The following is a 23,898-nucleotide window of genomic DNA, read 5'->3' as shown; positions in this document are numbered from 1 at the left end:
CAAGAATTTAATACATCGACCTAACTATGCCCCAAATCAGGGGTGAAATGCTCCCGGTTCAGACCAGATTGCCCGATCCAGTAGCGATGGTGGCGGGTGGTTCGGAGAACCGGTAGCAAAAATCCCTGTCCCCCTCTGCCCCAGCTGAGCCGCGTGATCATCAGAGGTTGTTTTTTTTTTTACTTTTAAAAGCATTTTTTTCTTCGGCCAAAAAAATGCTTTTAAAAGTAAAATAAAAGCCTCTGATGATTGCATGGCTCAGCTGGGATCGTAAGAACCTTTTAAAAGCATTTTTTCTACATCCTCTTTGGTTGAAGAGACTGTAAAAAAATGCTTTTAAAAGGTTCTGGCGATCAGGCAACTCAGCTGGCATCGTCAGAACCCTTTCAAAGTTTTTTTTTTCCTTCTGGCAATCCCAGCTGAGTTGCCTGATCATCACAGGCTTTTAAAAGTATTTTTTTACAACCTCTTCTGCCGAAGCAATTTAGAAGCAATTTTTCATTCAGCCGAAGAAAAAATGATTTTAAAAGTAAAAAAACAAACCCTCCGATGATCGCAAGGCTCAGCTGGGCATAGGCGGGGGGAGGGGGAGGGATTTTTGCTACCGTTTCTCCGAACCATCCGCCGCCATCGCTACCGGATCAGGAGATCCGGTCCGAACCGGGAGCATTTCACCTCTGCATTTTGGTCTCCCAAATGCATTTGTGTTCATTGGGTGCACGTGTCTGGAAATAAGATCTCTTCCCCCCACCCCCAAAAAAGTGAACGGATCTGTTTTGAACCACCTTGAGATGAAAATTAGGATCCTTGATGATCTCCCGTTTATTTAAGATGGCAATCTCGCCTAGACAAATGTAATATTGTTGGCAAGGATTTGGGTGGAAGGTCACCCGGTGCGTAGCTGAACTCTTAGCATTTTGCCTTGTGGGTTTTTCTTGGGTTGTCATGCTGCCAATTTTAACTCTTTCTGGTCATTGTTTGCATTTTTCTTTTAAAGTTGCTTTCAGTGCATTTCTTCTCTATTGTGCGTGTGGGATGCGAACACATCTCTTTAATTGTCCTGTGCTGCTTCATATGCATAGAGACAGACAGCTGAAGGGCATATAGCCTAAAAGCACTTAAATTTTCTGTATTTCGGTTAAACGCGTGTTAAAACGAAATTTGTTTGCCTCGAGCCAAAAATGCAGTCCTTTGATATTTTCCCCTCCAATGATAGAACGGTTTGACTGATGCAATGATCTTTTATCCTAGACAGCCTGTTTATTTACATATGTATGTATTTATTTAAAAGATTCATATAGCTGTCCATCTTAAGTTATCTGGGCTGCTTTTGAAGGGGGCTTTAAAGAAATAGATCTGTATTACACAAGCGGTGATGCCTTTTCCTTTGATGGAAATGTTTGTATCTGTAGTTTGTGACCAGCCTAGGCAATTAATGAAGAGGCCAGGGAATTTCTAGAAGGCTGGCATTCTGACAAATCATCAATAGATATTAACAACATCTTGTAGACTGTGCAAAAGAGACAATCCATCAGCCCAAAAGAGAACCAAAAAGACCCCAGCACCTCTTCTCGTGATTGGAAGGAACGGCAGTCACACATATGGGTTGACTGCACTCCTTACTAGCCCTGATGATGTTACCTAGTTGGATAACGAAACCTTTTCAAGAAAACAATGAAGCTCAGAGAGCACCAAGGACCTCACAGTCCTCCTCCCCCTCCCCTCCCCTCTCTCCTTCTCACCCCTTTCTCCTCTTCCTCCTCCATTCCACAAACCCTACTCCCTTCTAGCACTGATGATGTTACCTAGTTTGGGTAATGAAACATCTTCAAGAAAACAACCAAGCTCAGAGAGCACGAAGGACCCCAAAGTCCTCCTCCTCCCCTCCCTTTCCTCCTCCTCCTCCTCCTCTCCATAAATCCCACTACCTTCTAGCACTGATGATGTTACCTAGTTGGCTAATGAAACCTCTGTAAGAAAACAAGCAAGCTCAGAGAGCACCAAGGAGCCCGCAGTTGAATAAAGATGATGTAATGCACAATTGTAACGACCCTATGTACAGGTATTTCCTCAACTTACGGCCACAGTGGATCTCAAAATTGCTGGTGCTAAGCGAGAGATTTGTTAAGTGAGTTTTGTCCTGTTTTATGACCTTTGTTGCACACAGCTGTTAAGTGAATCGCTGCAGTTGTTAAGTTAGTAACATGGTTGTTAAGGGAATTGACTTTGCAAGTTGGAAGCCAGCTGGGAAGTGGTGTGGCCTGCCAGCTGCCATCGTCGACTGAGACGATGAGGAGGTTGGGGAGGAACTTGGGCCAGTTCTGGAGTCTGAGGAAAGCACTGATGGATGCTCTGCATCGGATGCAGAGATAGAGCCAGGGCCATCTGACATTTCCCAACCACGGGAAAGGCAGCTGCCTTCGGAATCTGAGATAAGTGGGGAGGAAGAACAGTTGGGGCCTGTTCCAGACGCGCACGTATGCTCAGAGCAGTTAGGAGAGGAGAGGGAGGACATGGAGTTGACTCGCGAAGCAAAGCACAGGTGGACCCTGAATGACCCCACCCTGGCTGGGGAATAAATAGAAGAAAAGGGGAGTGGCTGTCATAGGAGACAACAGTTCGTATTTCTGAAGATTTTGCTCATTGTGTTTCGTGCCACAAAGACTGCTTGACAAATTTAATTTGCAGCCTTTTGGCTGGGAGCTCACGGCCTGGCAATTATTGCAAGGAACCGATAAGGTCTGTTGCTGCATTTAACTTCTTGAAGGTCTTTTTCGGTGGATCAGTGCCATTAATTCACAAGAGGTAAATAAAGGGGGAGTTTTCATGACCAGGAGTCTGTTTCTTGCTTTTGCTAAGGTTGGGTCAGAACAGGAAGGTTACAAACTATGACCACATGACCCTGGGAGATAATGCAACTGTTATAAACACATGGCAGTTGTCAAGCTTCTGAATTTTGACCACATGACCAGAGGGATGTTGCAATAGCTGTAAGTGGGAAAGCTGGTCATAAGCGGCTGTATCAGTGCCATTGTGACTTCAGACGAATGGTTATAAGTTAAGGATTATCTATTAAGTTCCTTTTTGGCTTGATTTCTTGTAAAGGAGTCATTATTAATGACCATAGATGTGTCTGTGGGTAACTAACAGAATAAGAGAATAACAGATTTGGAAAGGGGCCTTGGAGGTCTTTTAGTCCAACCCCCTGCTCCAGCAGGAAACCCTATATCCGTGATGGTGAACCTATGGCACGCGTGCCGGAGGTGGCACGCGGAGCTCTCTCTGCGGGCACGTGAGCCGCTGCCCAGCTCAGCTCCACTGCGCATGCGCTTCCCGCCGGCCAGCTAATTTTCGGGTCTGCCCTGCAAATGGGAGATGTGTGCGCATCCCAGATTGCCAAGATTCCCCTCCCAGATGTTTTGGAAGGCGAAGCTTCCCCCCCCCCCCAGTCCTGTTTTGGGATGTGAGGCCAAAAGGGGGGGGGGTATCATGCGCACATGTGCAAGGGGAGGGGAACACGGGGGGGAGCTTGCATGCACATGCACGGGGAGTCACGTGCGCATGTGCAGAGGGGTGGGGTGTGCAGGAGGGGCATTGCATTATGGGTGTGGGCATGTGCGCTTTTGGCACCCAAGGGAAAAATGGTTAGCCATCACTGCCCTGTACCATTTCAAGCAAACTCTTGTGCAATCTCTTCTTCAAAACCTCCAGTGATGGAGCGCCTACAACTTTGGAGGCAACTTCCATTCCACTGATTGATGGTCCACACACTGTTAGGAAGTTTCTCCTTAATTCCAGGTTGCTTCTCTCCTTGATTAGTTTCCACCCGTTGCTTCTTGTCCTGCCTTGGGGTGCTTTGGAGAATTGACTTTTTAATCAGACATTTGACTAAGATATGGGGCTGCGGCTTGCTGACCCTTGGTTTGCAAGCATGCGAGAGAGACGGAAAGGGGATAATCGTTGGAAAAATTGACGCTACTGCTCTGCCTCTTCAAACACAGATGTTAAAAGTAGCTCCGGCAACAAAATCGCAGCCCAAATGAAGAAACTTTGCCTGCATGCCGTATTAAAACATATGTCCAAGGCGTTTATTATGGCAAGCTTTCCCTTCTCCCTCATCTTTCTGATAGTCTTTACTTTTATATTTGAAAGATCTAATTTGTCACAGCACGTTTTTTACCTGCCAGAATGTGCCACTTTAATGTTTTATTTATCTCTGTGAATGCGGAGAAAGATTAAGCTGCTGAGCTTCGAGCCAAGAGCGTTTATTCTCTTTTTCGACTTCTTTTCTGATCGCCCTTACCTTGCCTGCATATAAAAACTTAATTTCAGGCTAATGAAGGATAAAATAGAACTTGCATGGACGCATAACACTAACCGTTAAAGAAAGCTTGTTTTGTTTGTGGGTTTTACTGCAATGTGTGAAGCTAGCCATTGTGGCTTTTAGTTCTATGTGCAAACCAAAGCATTGTGGCATTAAGATTTTTTTTAAAAAAACAAACAAATCTGATTTAGTTTTATGGGTACACTGGATGATAATTTCTGTTGGCTTTGAACGAGAAAAAAATGGGTGCATGCAAGTTGTAACAAGCCCATTAGTAGATATGTTCTAGGTTTTAATGCTTCTTTTAAAAAAAAAATTCACTTGTATTTGTATTCACTTGTATTTCCTTTGAGTGTGTGTGTGTGTGTTCTTAAAATGCTCGTTTTCCTTCATCCAAAGAGCATTTCAGTCGAGGGCAGAGTCCTCTATCAATATTTTATCGTGTTAAATCGAATATATAAGTATAAGCATGAAATAACCACACAAAATGAATACAACCAAAGGGAACATTAGGACAGGAATGGTAGGCACGCTGGTGCTCTTACGCACGCCCCTTAATATCATGGGATATATTCTTTTTAGTAAAAAAACAAAAAAACAAAACCACCAATGTAAAATTCATGGTTGTACCAAGTTGTTGGGAAATGAAGCCAAAATTTAACACGGTTGACAAACATGGGTTTTACAATGAGATCCCTGACATATCAAATAATTAAGCATGAAACCACAAATAGGTTCTATTTCGTGTTCAGAACAAAGCTTTCTGTGCAGCTATTTTGACTGTTTTGAGGTTTGCCCTGAAAAATGCATCTGTCAATAGAGCTAAACTGGGTTTCATGGTGGAAAAATGTGCTCTAGTCTACGTCAAACCCAGAACAAAATGCTAAAAACTCAAGAGGTTTTTAACTCAAGAGGAAACTAATCAAGGAGAGAAGCAACTTAGAACTAAGGAGAAACTTCCTGACAGTTAGAACAATTAATAAGTGGAACGACTTGCCTGCAGAAGTTGTGAATGCTCCAACACTGGAAATTTTTAAGAAAATGTTGGATAACCATTTGTCTGAAATGGTGTAGAGTTTTCTGCCTGGGCAGGGGGGTTGGACTAGAAGACCTCCAAGGTCTCTTCCAACTCTGTTATTATGTTATTATGTTGTTTGTTTCATGCTTAGGATGCTCAAATGTCTCTTTTAAACTTGGAACAAGGTTAGAGATATTTTTTGCCTCCCTACAGCTAAACTCAACGCAATTTCTAGAACGTTCTCCTTAACTCCGCCTTTCTCTTTCTCACCCAGTTGCTCTGCCCCCAGAAAAGACAGAGGGAGCGTGCAGTGGCGATGAAAAGAAAGCCGAAAAGGAAACCGATGGCCGCGCAAATGCCAAGAAGCAGCTAAAATTTGAGGTAAGCATGCTGGACTTTTGCGAGGGCAGCCAGTTGCTCTTAGATCTTGAAAAGACGGTCATTTCCATCCAATTTGACTCCTAATTGGCTCCGTATTAGTGGTTTTGCGAATGCAAGCGTCGTTCGAAACAGCGATGCTGGTTTGGTTCCAAACGTTTGGAGAGTGTTCTGAGGTCAGGACGGCTCTGGTTTGCACTTGGAACCCTTCCAGAAGAGTTGGAACAACATCAGAACGCTTCCAGAAACGATGAAATAACCCATTTTTGAACTTGAAACGGCATTTTGGAGTCTTGAAATGTTTTGTCTTTGAAACATTTCACAAGCCTGCTTCAATGCGTGCCCTGTTTTCCTGGAAGATAGAAGAAGCTTCAAGAGTTCAGAGAACTGCGAGCTATGTGCCCTATTTGGGAGTGCATACTAAATATTGGAGAGGATTTATCTTGTGTATGATGTTGTTGTCGTTGTTAGTTGCTAAGTCGTATCCGAGCCATCGCAACCCCATGGACAACGTTCCTCCAGGCCTTCCTGTCCTCTATCATCCCCCGGAGTCCATTTAACCTCACGCCGACTGCTTCAGTGACTCCATCCAGCCACCTCGTTCTCTGTCGTCCCCTTCTTCTTTTGCCCTCAATCGTTCCCAGCGTTAGGCGCTTCTCCAGTGAGTCCTTCCTTCTCATTAGGTGGCCAAAGGATTTGAGTTTCCTCTTCAGGATTTGGCCTTTTAAAGAGCAGTCAGGGTTGATCTCCTCTAGGACTGACTTGTTTGTTTGCCTTGGAATCCAAGGGATTCTCAGGAGTCTTCTCCAGCACCAGAATTGTGCTTCAAAATTGACAGTGAGGCAGCAACTACTACAACTACTACAAGGGAGAGTTTCGCTTCAGGTGGTGGGCAGATCTCTTCATTGGTAGGTTATCATCAAATATCAGTCTGCTTCTTGGGGATGGTTGATTGGCTTTGCTTAATTAAGGGACTTTGAAGAATCCACGTTGATCCATGGGGCAAGCAGAGTTTTCTCTGAATGTTTCAAAAACTTTGCAATTCCCCGGAGGATTATTCCAGCCTGTGTTTACAAAAGCATCTTAAGCAACTGAAAGAAGAACACATTTGGTAGGTACTATAGAAGTCTTCTAATCCAACCTCCTACTCAGGCAGAAAGCCCTATACCATTCTGGACAAATCGGTGTCTAATCTTTTCTTTAAAATCTCCAGTGATGGAGCACCCATAAGTTCCAGAGGCAATTGTTCTCGCTGTTAGGAAAATTTCTCCTTAGTTCTAGGTTGCTTCTCTCCTTGATCGGTTTCCATCCAGCTTTTCTTGCATATCCTATGATACAGAGAATATTTCAATCAATCAGAATAGAGCTGGAAGAGAACCTAGAAGTCTTCTAGTCCAATCCTCTGTTCAAGCAGGAGACCCTATACCTTTTCAGAAAAGTGACTATCTAGTCTCTTCTTAAAAATCTCGTGTTGAAGCACCTACAACTTCTGGAGGCAAGCCGTTCCACTGGTTGATTGTTCTCATTGTCAGAAAATTTCTCCTTAGCTCTAGGTTGCTTCTCTCCTTGATTAGTTTCCACCCATTGCTTCTTGTCCTGCCTTCAAGTGCTTTGGAGAATAGCTTGATTCCCTCTTCTTTGTGGCAGCCACTCAAGTATTTGAACACTGCTATCATGTCACCCCTGATCCTTCTTTTCATTAAACTAGACATATCCAAGTCCTGCAAGCATTGTTCGTATGTTTTAGCCTCCAGTGCCCTAATCATCTTTGTTGCTCTTCTCTGCACTCTTTTCTAGAGTCTCCACATCTTTATTATTTAAACGCTTTTAACTATAGTGGGGCATGTGTGATGTTTCCTCAGTGATGTCCCATGGAATTATTACAGCTGTGAATTACCATATTTTTTGGAGTATAAGATGCACATTAGTTTTTGGGGAGGAAACCCAGAAAAAAAAAATTCTGCCTCTACCTACCAGCATCCATTGGTATTCATCTGGCCAGCATTCTTGCAGCAAACAGCATGGTCAGCTTCAGCATGTTATTGCAGCCTGATTCAGCCTGAGCAGCTGATTGGTGGTTGGATTGGCCTCCCAGAATACCGCCAATCAGCTGTTCCAGGCTGCGGAGGTCACTACAGCCCATCGCCACCACCGTGTGTCGCGTTTTTGGCCTCCACACAGTCTGTTTTAGATCTGTTCCATGCTGCCATGATCACCACAGCACATTGGTGCTGATCGCTGCCTCTGTTTTTGGCCTCTACATGTCATGTTTTTGGCTGGTTCCAGGTGGCAGGAATTGCCACCTGGAACCGGCTGAAAACGCGACATGCGGAAGCCGAAAATGTGACACACAGAGGCCGAAAACGGCCAAAGGATGGGTGGGGCAGCAGGTGGGTGGGGCTTCGGCAACATTCGCTGTATAAATCGCACAGACATTTCCACCCACTTTTGGGGGAGGAGGGGTAAGTGCGTCTTATACTCCGAAAAATACGGTAATCTCTAGATTTATGGCCAATTGGCCTGCAGCAATAGCTGACCTTAGCTCAGTGGTTCTCAACTTTTATAGTGCTGCGACCCCTTTAATACAATTCCCCACGATATGGTGACCCCAACTATAAAATTATTTTCATTTTGAATTTATCGCGCCTGAAGCCGTATTGGCTAGCGATCTGAACTGCTTGCGATTGCCTTGAGGACGGAAGCATTAAAGCGGAGACTCCTCCCCTATTAAGTTTATGGCGCCTGCAGCCAGATTAGGCTAGCGATTGGGAGTGACTGCAGCTGGCTTGAGAGGGAGACATCAGAGCAAAGATTTCTCTCTTTTTTAATTCATCGCGCCTGAAGCCAAATTCGGCTAGCGATTTGAAGAGCCTGCAGCTGGCTTGCGGAGCACGATTCTTCGACTTGCAAGTATACTTCCCATATTTCCGACGGTCTTAGGCGACCCCTGGCAAATCGTCATTCGACCCCCAACGGGGTCCCGACCCACAGGTTGAGAACTGCTGCCTTAGCTGATCTGGAAAAGCTAAGCAGGACCAGGCTGGATCAGGACCACCAGGAGTGTAGACTAGGCTAGAAAACTGGGAAAAACAACAAATTTGGGGGTGGGGAACCCGGATGGCTCATTCCAAGAAATAAAAATTGGTTCAAGGGAGACCTTTCATTTGGTGCATTCTTGTGCGTGCACTACTTCCACAAGTGCCAGCCAAGCACCACAGATCCTAACTGTGGCAAAAATTTGTGTGTGTTTGTGTATTATTCTTATGTCTCATGAACTGGCGCTACTGAATGCTCTCTTGCTGGCTGTCATCACCCTTCTTTCTCCCAGTTTCCAGTTTTCTTACTTTCTGGCCAAAGGTGATCAAGTATATTGTTGTTGTAAAAGATACAGATAATGCTGGGAGTAAACAGAGCCAATTACAACTAGCAAGTGATCTAATTCTTCTCCCTGAGTATAAATTCAGCTAAGTAGACAGATTAAGAGCTTTCAGAGGTTGGCTGTGATCTTGCCAAAATTGTTCCAGGACTGATAAATGAAGTTGGAAAAGAATAAGCTTTCATCTTTTTTCTTTTTTTTCCCCACCTCTCCTACGCCTCCTGGATTGCTCTTTCAAAATATAATTAGTGAATCAAACAGAGAGAGAACCTTGAAAAAAAAAATAGGGACTGTTCATGTAGCTTCATTGATATCTAATGCAGTCAATGAAGTTTCTATGATGTGAGTGGCTTTAAGATTGAGTCCCTTCCTTCCTTCCTTCCTTCCTTCCTTCCTTCCTTCCTTCCTTCCTTCCTTCCTTCCTTCCTTCCTTCCTTCCTTCCTTCCTTGCCTCCCTTCCTGTCTCTCCCCTCTATTCTTCTATCTCCTTCCTTCCCTCTCTTCCTTCACCCTCTCTCTTTTCCCTCTACTCTTCTATCTCCTTCCTTCTTAGAGCCATGGTGGGGCAGTGGTTAGAGTGCAGTACTGCAGGCTACTTCTGCTGACCGCTGATTGCCAGCAGTTTGACAGTTCAAGTCCCACCGCCTCAAGGTTGACTCAGCCTTCCATCCTTTCAAGGTCGGTAAACTGAGGACCCAGATTGTTGGAGGCGATATGCTGACTCTGTAAAACCGCTTAGAGAGGGCTATAAAAGCACTGTGAAGGGGTATATAAGTGCTATTGCTATTGCTTCCCTCCCTCCCTCTCTCCCTTTTCTGTACTTTTCTCTCTCCTTCCTTCCCTCCCTCCCTCCCTCCTTCCCTCCCTCCCCACATAACACTTCAAGACAAAAAACTCTGGATACTGGACTCAGCAGTACTTGGACACAGCAAAACAGATGAGAAACAAATGGAGAAAACCCCAAAATATAAAGTCTTGCAAACGGAAGCGTAATGAACATAGCAAAAGAAAGCAAAGATAGCATCAGTAATAATAAATGGTGCCTTGGTTCAATCCCAAAACCTCTGGAGCGCCACTTGAACATCCATCGGCATTGACAAATTCCCCACCAGTCAATTGCAAAAGGGCAGCTTGACTCAGGAACAGCTGACATCCTGCAAATATATCTTTTCATACCATGGAAGAACAGCATCTGCCTATCCCAGGTCCTTGGGGAAGGACCTCCGATAGGTGGATAAAAATGCCAGTTCCAGTCTGAACATCTTGTCGGACTGCGTGACCAATCGTCATGATACCCAGCGCTGATTTCGATCTCCCGGCTGTACAAGACAGAAGCCTCTCCTCCTGTGCCAAGGGTGGAGATGGGCACCTGCACGTGCCCGCTTGCCTTTCAGATCAGAGCTGCTCCGTGGCGCAAGCACCCAGGAGATGCTTTCATTTTATGACAGGGCACCCAGGAGTCTAGTCTGAAATCGCGACAGCCCAAAGAGGTCTAAATCGGAGGCTTTTAAAGAAGCGGAGAATGTTTGTGTAATCTGAACCTCCACTTCCACAACTGTGTAGGGGCCTTTTGGCAGCTTTCAAGCAGGGGCCTGTAACAAGCAAGAGACGGCTGCCTTTGAACTCAGCAGGGAACTCGGGGCTTTACCGTTAACTGCTGTAGGGAATTGGTTTCAAGTCAGGAGATCAAGGAGGTATTTCAGGCCTTCCATCCTGCCAGAGCTATTGGGAAGTGTTTATTTTCCTCGAGTGCAGCAGCTTTTCTTTTAATTGCCCCCATGCCTTCCTTGCGCTCCCCGCGACTCGCATCACGCGAGTGCCACAGAAGGGAAGGCGAAGGTCCCACAAAGTTTGAGGTGAGGCCTCTGGATTGAAACGAGCCAATTGTGCAAACAGTTTTTCCTTCTCCTTCAGCAAAAAGACTGAAACTGGAAAGTTTCTCTCGTTTAATTCTCACCTTAGCCAGGTAAGAAGACCCTAGCGTGACCTAACTGCTTTTTTAACAATCTCTGCTAATAAAAGGAAGGTTAGAGATTTTTTTTTTTCCCTTTGGAAAGGCATCTTTGGAAAAACATAAAGTATGTTTTAGACAACAACTAGCATTTGGTTTTGGTTAATCTGAACAGACATGTTTGTGTGTTCCTTAGGAATTGCAGTGCGATGTGTCTGTTGAGGAAGACAACAGGCAAGAATGGACCTTCACTCTCTACGATTTTGACAACAACGGCAGAGTCACCCGTGAGGTAAGTCAAGCTACACCCTAAAACAGCATGGGATAAAAACAAGGGCAAAGAAAATTGAGAAAAGATAAAATATACATGTCATAAATCAATATATTTCTAAGTCAGGAGAGCATGAATGTTACATGTTACTGGAATGTTACTGATTCATTTTCTATAGTTTTTTTTGTTTTGTTTTGTTTTGTTTTGATAAATCCGGGCACTTCACTCATCCTTTATGGCAGGGGTCTCCAGACTTGGCAATTTTAAGACTGGTGGACTTCAACTCCCAGAATTCTGCATCCACAAGTTTCCAAGTTTGGAGACTCCTATTCTATGGAATGCTTTTGGGATACGTATTTGGAATGTTTTTCATAGTTACGAAAGATGACTTGAATACAACTGTGTTGTAGGTTCAAAGATCTTTCATTCTTCATCTAATCTAAGCAGGAGACTTCCTTCTCAAATGCATTTTTCTATACCAGGTGGAGATTCTCAGTCCTCCAGGTCATGGTTGTCCCAAAAAGGGCATTTTTTTCAAGAGGCAACTGGACTTTCTGGTTTGTCTTTGAAGACGTCTCGCTTCTCATTCAAGAAGCTTCTGTTAAAAAAGAAGAAAAAAGAAGAGCTGAAGAAGCTTCTTGGCTGAGAAGCGAAACATCTCCAAAGACAAACCAGAAAGTCCAGTTGCCTCTTGGAAAAAGCACTTTTGGGAATATCAGGTAGAAATAGTTTGATATGTAGATCCTCATCGTATGGATGGACTCAGCTGGAATAGCATTGCATTGGCAGTGATGTTAGAAAATCTGCCTTTAGCATTAATTTGATCTGTGGATCAAACGTTCTGCCCAACAGAACTGGTTCATGTGTGTTGAAATCCTTGCCTGAATTTGCAATCCTGAATGAACAATTATTAATATTAACTAATTAATGAATACACATTAACAATATGTATTATGGCTGTATTATTATTTATCCTTCATATTATAGCAATAGCACTTAGACTTATATACCGCTTCACAGTGCTTGACTGCCCTCTCTACACGGTTTACAGAGTCAGCCTATTGCCCCCAACAATCTGGGTCTGATTTTACCCACCTCGGAAGGATGGAAGGCTGAGTCAACCTTGAGTTGGTCAGGATTGAACACCTGGCTGTGGGCAGAGCCTGCCATATTGCATTCTAACCATTGTACCATCATGGGAGGGAGGGAGGGAGGGAGGAAGGAAGGAAGGAAGGGAGGGAGGGAGGGAGGGGGGAGGAATAGCAATAGCACTTAGACTTATATACCTCTTGACAGTGCTTTTCAGCCCTCTCTAAGAGGTTTAGAGTCAGCCTATTGCCCCCAACAATCTGGGTCCTCATTTTACCCACTTGAAAGGATGGAAGGCTGTGTCAACCTTGAGCCTGATGAGATTCGAACTGCCAAACTGCAGGCAGCCGGCAGTCAGCAGAAATAGCCTGCAGTACTGCACTCTAACCACTGCGTCACTGTGGCTCATTATTGGTATTATGATTATTGCTCTGTTGCTTTGCACGCACACTGAGAGCTTCTGCACCGGAGACAAATTCCTTGTGTGCCTAATCATACTTGGCCATATAAAGTATTCTGTTCAATTCAAGACATGCCCTCTTTTTAATGGTTCTGCTTTTAGAATACCAGAATTTCTTGGCTTTTGCACTTGGCATTGTTTGATGTCAAGGATTAGCGCCGTGCCTGGATGTATGTGTGCGTGTTTAGGGACCTTTTAAAAGTGTGAATTTGGAAAGTGATAAACATCTGAGACAAGTTATTCTTTAAACAGAGTGTCGAGGAAGCGCCCTTTCCAAATATGAAATCCTTTCTGGTTCTTCCAACTGCTGTCAGAACGAAGCCAATAAAATAGCAGAAGTCCTTCAGCTGGACCGATAATCAAATTTATCACAAGGAGAAGGGATCTAAGACACAAAGAGCAATAAGACTTTCCAAAGGGTTAAGATTTTGCTGCAAAGCTTACATGATGTCATAGATTTAGAAGTGACACGTCCCACCCAACTTGTATAAGGCCGTGATGGCGAACCTATAGCACACGTGCCACAGGTGGCACAGGGAGCCATATCTGTGGGCATGTGAGCATTGCCCTAGCTCAGCTCCAGTGTGCATGTGCGTGCCCACCAGCTGATTTTCAGGCCTTGCGGTCCCACTAGAAGTCAGGAAACAGGCCATTTCCAGCCTCTGGGGGAATGGAGAAGGCTATTTTTGCCCTCCCCAGGCTCCAAGACAATCTCTGGAACCTGAGGAGGGTGAAAAATGAGCCTACCGGGCCCACCGGTAACCTTTTCGCCATCGCACACCAAAAGCAGGGGGAGCGTGGTGGAATCACGCAAGTATGCGGGGGAAGGGGTCACACATGCATGTATGGCGGGGTGCTGAGGGGGCATTGAATTATGGGTGTGGACACACACACGCGACACCCCCTCCCCCCGCGCGCTCCCCCTGTTTTTGGCATGCTACGGCAAAAAGGTTTGCCATCCCTGGTAGAAGGCGTCAATTTTTTAGGCCAAGCTCTTGAGTGTCGCTCAATCTTTCCAGGTTCTTCCATTAGCCCCGGATTTAACCTCGCACCCGTGAAATAACAAACACACAAAAGTCTGTTCTTGGAGTTTGTGTGTGTGTGTCTCTCTCTCTACCTTCTTGTCCGTAGGGCGTTGCATTTTGGTAGTGTGTTATACCGGCAATTTGTGTGTCTAGATGAGGTTCGCACCATGACAAGGTGAGAATGCAGAATTCCTGTGGATTCAGCAAGGCCCCCCGGGGTGGGGTGGGGGGGTGAGCGGTGGGGGGGGGTAGGAACGGCAAAGCTTTAGCCAAGTGTGAAGTGTGGTTATTTCAGATGTGGTGAATTAGAGAGCAAATTGGCATTTCAGAGAGAACTGGGTTGCCCATGGGTTGTTAGGGAGGCTGAGTGTTGTTCTTTGTGAATAACTTAGTGGATGCCCTATAGCTTTAAGGCCTTTCTTGAGGAGGTCTGTGCTAATCCAGCTTCTGAGAGGTGAAGAGAGATACCAAGAGGGTGTAAAAGAAAGAAAGGAAATGAATATAGAAAGAGAACCTCTGCTCCAAGCACTGATAGACTCATTTCTGCTTTCTCTCCCCCAACCCCCAACCCCAATATATTCAAGATTATTTTATTTGTATGGGTTTAAGCTATCAAAATGCTTTGGATAAGAAAGAGAGAAAATCCAGCTGTTGTGTTTGAAGTTAGGACTGATGTTTCCGGGATAGAGGAATGCCGAACGTTGGTGCAAAACTAGCATTACGTTTGGAAGGGAATTCGTGGATATCTGGAATGACTTTGCACTGCGCTTACCAGCCACAGCATTTTGGAAACTCGGGGAGGCTTTTAATTAGCCCCCCCCCCCCTTATTCAGCTTGGAGGTTTTACGTCTTTAAAAAGCCATTTGCTTTTAAATCTCAAGCGTCCGTGTATTTCAGGAAAGTGCACATGGACCGTACTACGAGGGTGAATTAGATTGTTATCACTTTTATTATTTTTTTTTTAAAAAAAATTTACCAGAATTTCTTAAGTCATCCAAAATCATAACAGCAGCAAAGAAGAGGGAGTCAAGCTATTCTCCAAAGCACCTGAAGGCAGGACAAGAAGCAATGGGTGGAAACTAATCAAGGAGAGAAGCAATTTAGAACTAAGGAGAAATTTCCTGACAGTTAGAACAATTAATCAATGGAACAACTTGCCTCCAGAAGTTCCATGCTCCAACACTGGAAGTTTTTAAGAAGATGTTGGATAACCATCTGTCTGAAATGGTGTAGTGTTTCCTGCCTGGGCAGGGGGGTTGGACTAGAAGGCCTCCAAGGTCCCTTCCAACTCTGTTGTTGTTATTATTATTATTATAAAGGGATAAGCATTCTTCAGGAGGTGGAGCCTCAACATTTTCTGCTTGGAGAAGTTGGAGCAGAGATTGCTCCCCCCCCCTTTTCTTTATATAAAATATGTGATCCGTCCTTTAGGGTTTGCAAAGTTTTTCTGAACATCTCTTACTTCAAACCGTGCTGCCAATGTTTAGCAGCAATGTTTAGGTTTTTTTTTATTTATTTACATTTATATCCCGCCCTTCTCCGAAGACTCAGGGTGGCTTACACTATGTTAAGCAATAGTCTTCATCCATTTGTATATTATATACAAAGTCAACTTTTATTGCCCCCAACAATCTGGGTCCTCATTTTACCTACCTTATAAAAGATGGAAGGCTGAGTCAACTTTGGGCCTGGTGGGGCTTGAACCTGCAGTAATTGCAAGCAGCTGTGTTAATAACAGACTGTCTTAGCAGTCTGAGCCACCAGAGGCTCAGCTGGATTGTTATGCAGCAAAGGAACTTATCCTGTTTTAATGGTGGGGGGGGGAAACACCTTGGGATTATTTATATACCTCTTTTGTCAGCAAACTTCTCTGCAGAGACTTGCTACCTGTTAAAATTATACCGATAATGTATTGAACGTGCTTTTCTCAATGGCTGAGCAACAACAGCTAGAGCAATGAATCAGTGGAACGACTTGCCTGCAGAAGTTGCAGATGCTCCTACACTGGTGTGGGATTCCAGACTGTTAGTAAAAATTACCATTTCTGTTATAAGGAAATAAGTAAGCGTGACTTACTGGCAGAGTAAAACCCTATCATTGGAGGGTTTACACGTGTATTTTCTTCTGTCTCTAGGATATTACAAGCCTGCTTCACACCATCTATGAAGTTGTGGATGCTTCTGTCAATCATTCACCCAACTCTAGTAAAACGTTGAGGGTTAAGCTCACTGTGGCTCCAGATGGGAGCCAAAAGAAGAGAAGCATCACGCTGAACCACACCGGTAAGATTTTGATTTGGGCCTTCCTTCCTTCTCCAAACCAAAAAAAAAAAGTCATAACCTATTCCTGTTCTGATCTAGGCTTCCTGGGAAAGCATATATCATAATCTTAGTCCCCCCAAAAAAACCTCTTTTATTGAGACGGCTGTGAATTATGGTCATTCACAGCCCGTCATGATCTTCACAAACAGTCTGTGAAGATTCCGACAGATGTCTGCTCCAGTTGACACAGTCTTTCAGGGTAAATGTTGATAACTGCCAGAGACCTAATTGTCAATTACTTTTGCAAGGCCAAACAGAGCACAGAGTCAAACGGGTTTCTCAAAGCTTGAATTGACTATATGAACTAATTGTTTCCTGCTTGAATTGGCTATATGAACTAATTGCTTCCTGCAAAGGCTCACATCCGTTTGCTCCTCTTTTATGTCTTATGGGAGGGGCTAATCATCTCCAAACCTTACTCCCGAGTTGCCCTTTTTTTTTTTCTTAATTGTTCTTGCCTTCTGGCAGCTCTGCGCATGCGCACACTGGGAACAGGCTCACACTGTTCTTCTACCTCGCTGATGTCAGATTCTAGAGGCTTCGGAGGCAGCACATAACTTACTAGATGGCCCTGGCTCCCTCTGTGCCTCCGACGCAGAGCCCTCATCCGAGCCTTCCCCAGACTCCAGGACTGGCTCACGTTCCTCCCCATCCTCCTCACTGTCTGAATCTGCTGCCAGCTCTGCTACCCACTGGCGGCCAACAACAATTCCTTACACCGAGAGAGATTCTTAAGCTGTGTTTGCACGTTTACACCAAGCCATAGTAAGATTTTTTTTTTCATTTCAGATTTAGATCAACATGTTTGTTTGTTTTTTACAAGCTGAGACATAACGGTTCGTTGAAGAAACCATGGGTTAATCAATCCTGGCTTAATGTGATGTGGAATTGCAACTTGTCAAGGAAGTTGGTAATAGAAATAGCACAAGGCAAAGTTTCCTTATGAAATGGACTTGAGTTCTCCATTCCAGTCGGTCCGGTTGAAAATCTTAGCTTTGCTTTTCTTGCTTTGTCTGGCCAACATTTCTTTGAACGTCTCTTTTCCTGCTTGCACTTCTTCACTTCGGTCAATCGCTTTTTTCCCCCCCCCTCCTCTGAAATTGGAAAAACGTTTCTTAAGAGGTGCGCTGAATCTTTTCCTGCCTTAAAGGCTGGATGCAAAGAAATGCATGTCTACCTATTTTTTATTATTTTTGAATAGAGTTTTTTATTTATAAACAAACAAACATTTAGTACATCAGTCATTTTTTTCCGTGTGACATCTTGGTGTTTTCTTCCTGGCTTTTCAATTTAATCTGTTACAGTTTTTCCCCCCCACTAATTCAATATTCTAATTATACCATTTTCTTACATATTTATCAATTTACTTATTCGTATCTTTTTTCTAACCAATGGTAAAATTGATCCCATATCTTACAATATTCTGAATCCTCTCTTTGATCATGAAAGATAATCTATTCATTTCTGCACAATCTAAAACTCTCTACCTATTTTTCACCAAGTATAGATGTACCCTGTTTAGTTGGGCTGTGCCAGAAAATCAATAAGAAGAGAGGAAATAACCATCTCTCTCTCCCTCTCTCCCTCTCTCTCTCTCTCTCTCTCTCTCTCTCTCTCCCCTTCCTTCTTTCCTTCCTCCCTCTCTCTCTCTCTCTCTGTTGTGAAAGCAGATCTTCAAAGCTCAAGGCATCGAGCAGAGAGCAAAGCTGGTGAAGAAGCAAGAAGTTGTGACAAGAAGCCAAGGGGTTCCCTCAGGTAAACTGGAGCAAAATGTTTTATCTCTCTCTGGGGGAAATGCTACGCTAGATGGCCTTGGATTTAAGCATTCAGTTTAGCACTTCTGGAAACAATGCTATGCCCAAGATATATTTCCCCGGTAGGATGTCCCACATTAACAGGAATGGTCCCATATTAACATGGCACGGTTCAGAAGCTCGGAACCAGGAGGGTTGAACCTGTCAAATTAAATTATTGATGCATGTTGAAGTCGATATCCGTTTAAGTCTAAGCCCGTTTGATGAAAAATAAAACTGTCTCCACCTCCCGGCAAACCAGGGGTGAAATCCAGCAGGTTCTGACTGTTTCTGGAGAACCGGTAGCGGAAATTTTGAGTAGTTCGGAGAACCGGCAAATACCACCTCTGGCTGGCCCCAGAGTGGGGGTGGGAATGGAGATTTTGCAGTATTCTTCCCCCACTAGTGGGGAGGGAATGGGGATTTTGCAGTATCCTTCCCCCAGGAGTGGGGAGGGAATGGGGATTTTGCAGTATCATTCCCCTGGAGTGGGGAGGGAATGGGGATTTTGCAGTATCCTTCCCCTGCCGCACCCACCAAGCCACACCACGCCCATCAAGCCACACCCACAGAACCAGTATTTTTAAAAAAAATTGGATTTCACCACTGGTGTCAACATTTCAGCACCAGGCTTAGTTTTTAAAGGCATCCGCTTGCATGGCACACAATGAAACTAATAGGCAACCTGTAATTTGCGAATAGGAACCATCATGGAGAATCCAAGCCTGAACCGAATGGATGCTACCATCACTGCGTTGATGAAAACATCGAAAGGAGGAACCACTATTTAGATCTCGCAGGAATAGAAAACTACACATCGAAGTTTGGGCCAGGTATGTTGCAACCCACGTCTTGCCATTCATTCCAGATCCTGTTCTCTTTTTAAACGGGACCGTCTGGTTTACTTGGACAGTGGGCCATGCTGAGTATCCAGAGATCAGGATGCATTCTGAGACTTGGAGCGATGCTCCTGGAAAGGGCTGAAACCAGTAGTGGGTTTCAAATCCCGGGGGTTACCGGTTTGCTATCGGTAGCACACAGGTGTGCATGCACAGACCATTTTTGATGACATCTGGGTGGGTGGGGAGAAGCTCCTGCCGCTACTGATTCACCCGAACCGGGAGCAACCCATCACTGGCTGAAACAGATGAAGTGTGGAGTTATCCGCTCATAAGGACAGCTTTGATTACCTGTTGTTTTCCAGAAGGATTTTGTAGAGAGCATAGAGAAAGGAGGAACAGACAACTCTGAAGGCAATGGTTAGATAAACGGGGCTTGATCCCGGTGCAAAAATCTGAGGAAACCTCTCAGATAAGGCCCTCCCTAGTTCCAATGAAGGTCAAATGAAGAAAGAATCCCTGTGAATTTTACTAGTTGTTGCCAGCTATAGGGAGTGGCGCTCAACTCCATTTCAAGGCCACTGAGCCAGCTCTGTCCGAAGACATTTCCATTTTTTGGGACAAATTTTTTTTAGCATATGTTTGTTTTATTTTTAACTATACCTTGTGCTCGTTTATTTATTTATTTTATTTATTTATTTTATTTTGTCACAACAATATATGTAGGCATCATACAAAAAAGATGATATAGTATATAAACACATATATGAGTAAATATAAGGAGGTATAAGCACAAAGGAAGAAGAAAAGAAGAACAATAGGACAATATGCACGCCCCTTATGGTCCTTCGTTCCGGGAAGTCGGGGGGAGGGGGGTTGTGAAGGGGGGAGGGGGGGGAAAGGGGGGGAAAATTTTCTGTAAAACTTTTTGAATAAAAAAAAAAGCTTTGGATCAGCAGAGGGAGGGGACTATGGAGGGCTTTTTTGGGGGGGTACTCAATTCTTAGTGTTACTAGAAGGAGCATGACATCTGCTACAAGAGACATAAGTGTGAGGAACAGTGGTAAGTCGAGGACAATCTGTGGTGTGGTGTGCTAAGCAAAATTTGTTTAAATGAGTTAGTTAATCGAAGTACTTTTTAACTTGGCCCTTGATCAAAATGTTTATATTTTATGTAACAGATGTCTATTTCTTTTCTATTAAACTACCCTGTAACAAGTGATTGTTAGAAGTCTAGTGTTTTGCCTCTCCCATACCTCTTCCTGTCTACATCTTCCATGTTCAGCCCACAACAAGGACTAAATGAACACAATTTATCTCTCTTTAATGCTGGTAAAATTATTATATTTATATATTAAGAGCCGAGGTGGCGCAGTGGTTAGAATGCAGTACTGCAGGTTACTTCTGCTGACTGCCAGCAGTTTGGCAGTTCAAATCTCACCAAGCTCAAGTTTGACTCAGCTTTCCATCCTTCCAAGCTCAGTAAAATGAGGACCCAGATTGTTGGGGGGCAATAGGCTGTCTCTGTAAACCACTTAGAGAGGGCTGTAAAGCACTGTGTAGTGGTATATACTATAAGTCTAAGTGCTATTGCTATTTGCAGCAGGAGTCATTAAGGCAGCCGCCAACGTCCGTTAAATCAGAGGGGACCATTCGCTCAGGTTGCTCTGCAATTTTTAAATGCTCTTCTGTTGTTTCGTAGGCTCTCCCCCGATCGCTCAGAAGCACAATCCAACTGTTCGGGTTGCCAATCAAGCGAGATCCCGTTCCCATGAGCCAGAGGTCTTCCACGCCCACCAGCGGAGGTCCCCCGTGGTGGATCCTGCCCATATCAACTTAATGGAAGCTTCCTATGCGAAGCTGGCAGAAATTCAGCAGAGGTTGAGAAGTCAAGAGGCCGGCAGGCATTTTGTGAAGTCTCCCAAGGCTCAAAGCAAAAACACGGCTTCTGTTCACACCGGAAGGGCGATGAGAAGTAAACCCCTCCAAGGAGTACCGCTCCCCGTGGCTTCTCCTACTGCGCGGATAAGCCAGAACCTACCTTACCACCCCATGCCGTCTCAGCAGACTTACAAGAAGCATAAGCAGAGGGCAAAAGAGACTCACCAAGTTTGCAAAAGCTTCCAAGCTCCTGGGACAGTGGTAGAAAAAGAGCACGTCAGAGATCTGCCTGCGGTCATCTTGTATGAAGGCCAAGTTGGGCAGATGATCCAGAGACACGAACACCACCATCATCATGAGCACCATCACCACTATCATCACTTCTACCAGACATGAAATGGACTTCTCTCCCATTCCACCTTTTGGGAAGTTCTCCCACCCACGAAGGAAGGCACGTTTGTGGCCTCTTGGGGGGGGGGGTTTAAAAAAAATTGGTGTTGTCCTTCTTCATGTTAGTATTGTTGCTATAACATTAATATTCTGCTAAAGCTATTTTAGAACTTGTATGAAAAACACTAAAAAAAAATAATAACGGTGATGATGATAATAATAATAATTACCTAACATTATTTATATTATGTGGAACTGTATCACTTACTTTAATGACTTGTGGTTTTTATTATTTTGGAAAGAATTGGCTTGTTCAACACACCCACACACACACCAGTGGTTGGATTCAACCGATTGACTGAGGTCAGTATAGCTCAGGGGCGGGCAGGCGGGCCCAGCTGGTCGTCAGAGCAAACCTGTTCACTCTTGGCTGATCTTCGGAGCTACCGGTTCAGGCGAACCATCTGAATACCACCTCTGACACACACGCGTAAGAAAACAGCCATAGATATCCTTATGGGAATCTTCACGTGAACTCTTTGTGTATTTGGAGAACACATGAAAGAGTGCAAGGAACTAGTCCACTCCCAGAAATGTACATTTCAAATGTCATCAGAAGTTTGTGAGACGTTCTCCGTGGTCATGTGTGAAGACCTGTTACGTTCAAGGAGAACTACACGTTGCCTCTTTGAGCCTAGATGTTCTCTAAGCAAAACTTTGGAGAACTTTCTACCCATGGTGTTAAGAGGTGTGTGGGATTCTGATGGTGGGGATCGGTAGTTGGACATACACCTTGATTCATACAAAGCCCCCTATGGTGAGCTGTGTTTAAAATCTTAAGAGACGCCATTGAAGCAAGCTTTCCTTTGTGATATTGGAAAAGAGGCTTTGAACAAATGGTTAGATGCCTAGTTTATTGCACAGGTTGGCTTACGTCATGCAAACCTGTCAGCAATTTCAAAAATGCAAAATAGTTGCTACCTCTTGGATAATTCAAAACTTCTTATTTGATTGAATGTGTTGCCGGAAAGGAAGGGCTGATGGAATCAGAGAAGGATTTTTTTTTTTTACTTGATTGCATTCATGTAGCCTGCTACTATTTTACTACTCATCACTTTGTTAGCTATCCCTTAATACTAGTGATGAGGAAACGATTCACGTTGCTCATCAAAAAAGCTACGATGTCCAAACTTTTATTATTTCCATTATTTTTTTTAATGGCCACCTTTATAAGTTAGGTCATTTTAAACATATTTTCTTTTTTCTTGCCATATTGCCCTATCTTTAGATTAGAAGGTCTGTAGGAATTTGTGGTGTTCAGGCAACAGAAAAGCATGATCAATCTTAAATTAACACAGGAGACCATCTCTGCTGCTTGCCACTACTCGTAACAATAGCTAGCGAGGGTCTCCTGGTATCTTAAGGTACTTATGGTTTAGGAGAGCATGTATGTAGCTCAGGATTGACCTGTGGAGTCCTTGATGATGATCTTCGGTCATCACCAAGGATCTCATGGTTCTTATGGTACTAGAAGTTTGGTGGCCTTCCTTTTCAGTTGTTGCTCTGAGATGACATCAACAAGTGACTTGCTCTTAGTTTCAGATAACTTCTGCTGGTCTTTTCAAAGTTCCCCCCACCATCATATTCTCAGATGAGACTAAAGATCGGAGTCAGAATGACCGGAGGTTTGTTATAAAGACTAACAGTGTATTATAGTCAACAAAATGACCAGGTTCACGAGTTTCCTTTCTCAGGCCATAATCCAACCGATCATGGTTTAGGATTCTTCTCCACCCAACTCCTATTTCTATGTTCAACCATTCTTATTTCACTTGTGAAATGGAAGTAAGGCTGTATGACAAAGAGCCTACTACACCTTCCTTTCTCACCACTACTCTTGTGAGATCATAAGGCCCCATGGCGGCCCTAAGGAAGAGCCAACATCACCTCTTCTCCCCACTATAAATTAAGAGTAGGCGCAGAGTAGGTGAAAGAGAAATGAAATTAAGTCTGACCCTCAAATTACACAAGGGCCTTTTTGTTTTGTGTTGTTTTGCTTTGAGCTTTACAAGACAGTGACAAGGGGCTCTGGATTCCTCTCTCCTCCTCCCTCCACCCCCCCCATTTCCTCTGTCTATATAACCTTGATTTTTAACACACACACACACACACACACACACACACACATACACCCCAGCAAGAAATCAAAAAGGGATTTTCTTGTTGTTGACTACTCGTGTGTAATTATTTTGAAAACAGTATGCAATTCTGGGTTATGGTTGTTGTTTTTAAGGTTGCTGTTTATGTTTACAAAACGCTGAAGTGTTATTAGAGTATATTTTTATTTTTAACAACAACAACGAATCTGTAAAGCTGAGATTTTACCATCCCGGCCTCCGATTTTGGTCCAATCCAAATGTCAGGTTACCCTTTGCAAAGACAGAGTGTAACGTTTGCAGAAGCGTTGAATAGATGAAGCTGACGCAACGCAAGATCAGATGGCTTTGAGGGCCGAGACCAGAAGTATTGGTTAATTAGCATTAGTCTCCCCCCCCAAAAAAAGAGGGAAAAAAAATACACTTTCGGGATGTCCCCCCCCCCCATGAACCTTTTCAAAACAAATCAAAATGGATGTTCTTGTAGTTTATTTTCTCTCTTTTGCCATCAGCTGTTGAGATATCCCACAGTGTGTTGCTCCGTGCCGCAACTTAGCCTGTTTGATTTATTCTCTTGATTTTCTAAACTTTCCCGCCAAAATATTTACGCATTATTTCTGTTGTTT

General features: G+C 44.0%; 1 protein-coding gene across 3 annotated transcripts in view; it reads left to right on the top strand.

Moving 5' to 3' along the window:
• The window catches only part of NKD1 (NKD inhibitor of WNT signaling pathway 1), a 99,832-nt gene extending 76,167 nt beyond the window's left edge, over nucleotides 1-23,665 (top strand). For all 3 annotated transcript variants that reach the window (XM_058154902.1, XM_058154903.1, XM_058154905.1), the window contains 6 exons: nucleotides 5,617-5,723; nucleotides 11,244-11,339; nucleotides 16,027-16,174; nucleotides 17,884-17,968; nucleotides 18,709-18,839; nucleotides 20,548-23,665. In XM_058154902.1, coding sequence (XP_058010885.1) covers nucleotides 5,617-5,723; nucleotides 11,244-11,339; nucleotides 16,027-16,174; nucleotides 17,884-17,968; nucleotides 18,709-18,839; nucleotides 20,548-21,122 — 1,142 coding nt within the window. In that variant the 3' untranslated portion in view covers nucleotides 21,123-23,665. The remainder of the gene's footprint in view (nucleotides 1-5,616; nucleotides 5,724-11,243; nucleotides 11,340-16,026; nucleotides 16,175-17,883; nucleotides 17,969-18,708; nucleotides 18,840-20,547) is intronic.
• The last annotated feature ends 233 nt before the right edge of the window (nucleotides 23,666-23,898 follow it).

Source organism: Ahaetulla prasina, chromosome 12 (assembly GCF_028640845.1).
Source record: "Ahaetulla prasina isolate Xishuangbanna chromosome 12, ASM2864084v1, whole genome shotgun sequence".
NCBI classification, from domain to species: Eukaryota; Metazoa; Chordata; class Lepidosauria; order Squamata; family Colubridae; genus Ahaetulla; species Ahaetulla prasina.
The sequence above is the reverse complement of the archived record's forward strand: the minus strand, read 5'-3'. Positions and strand labels throughout refer to the sequence as shown.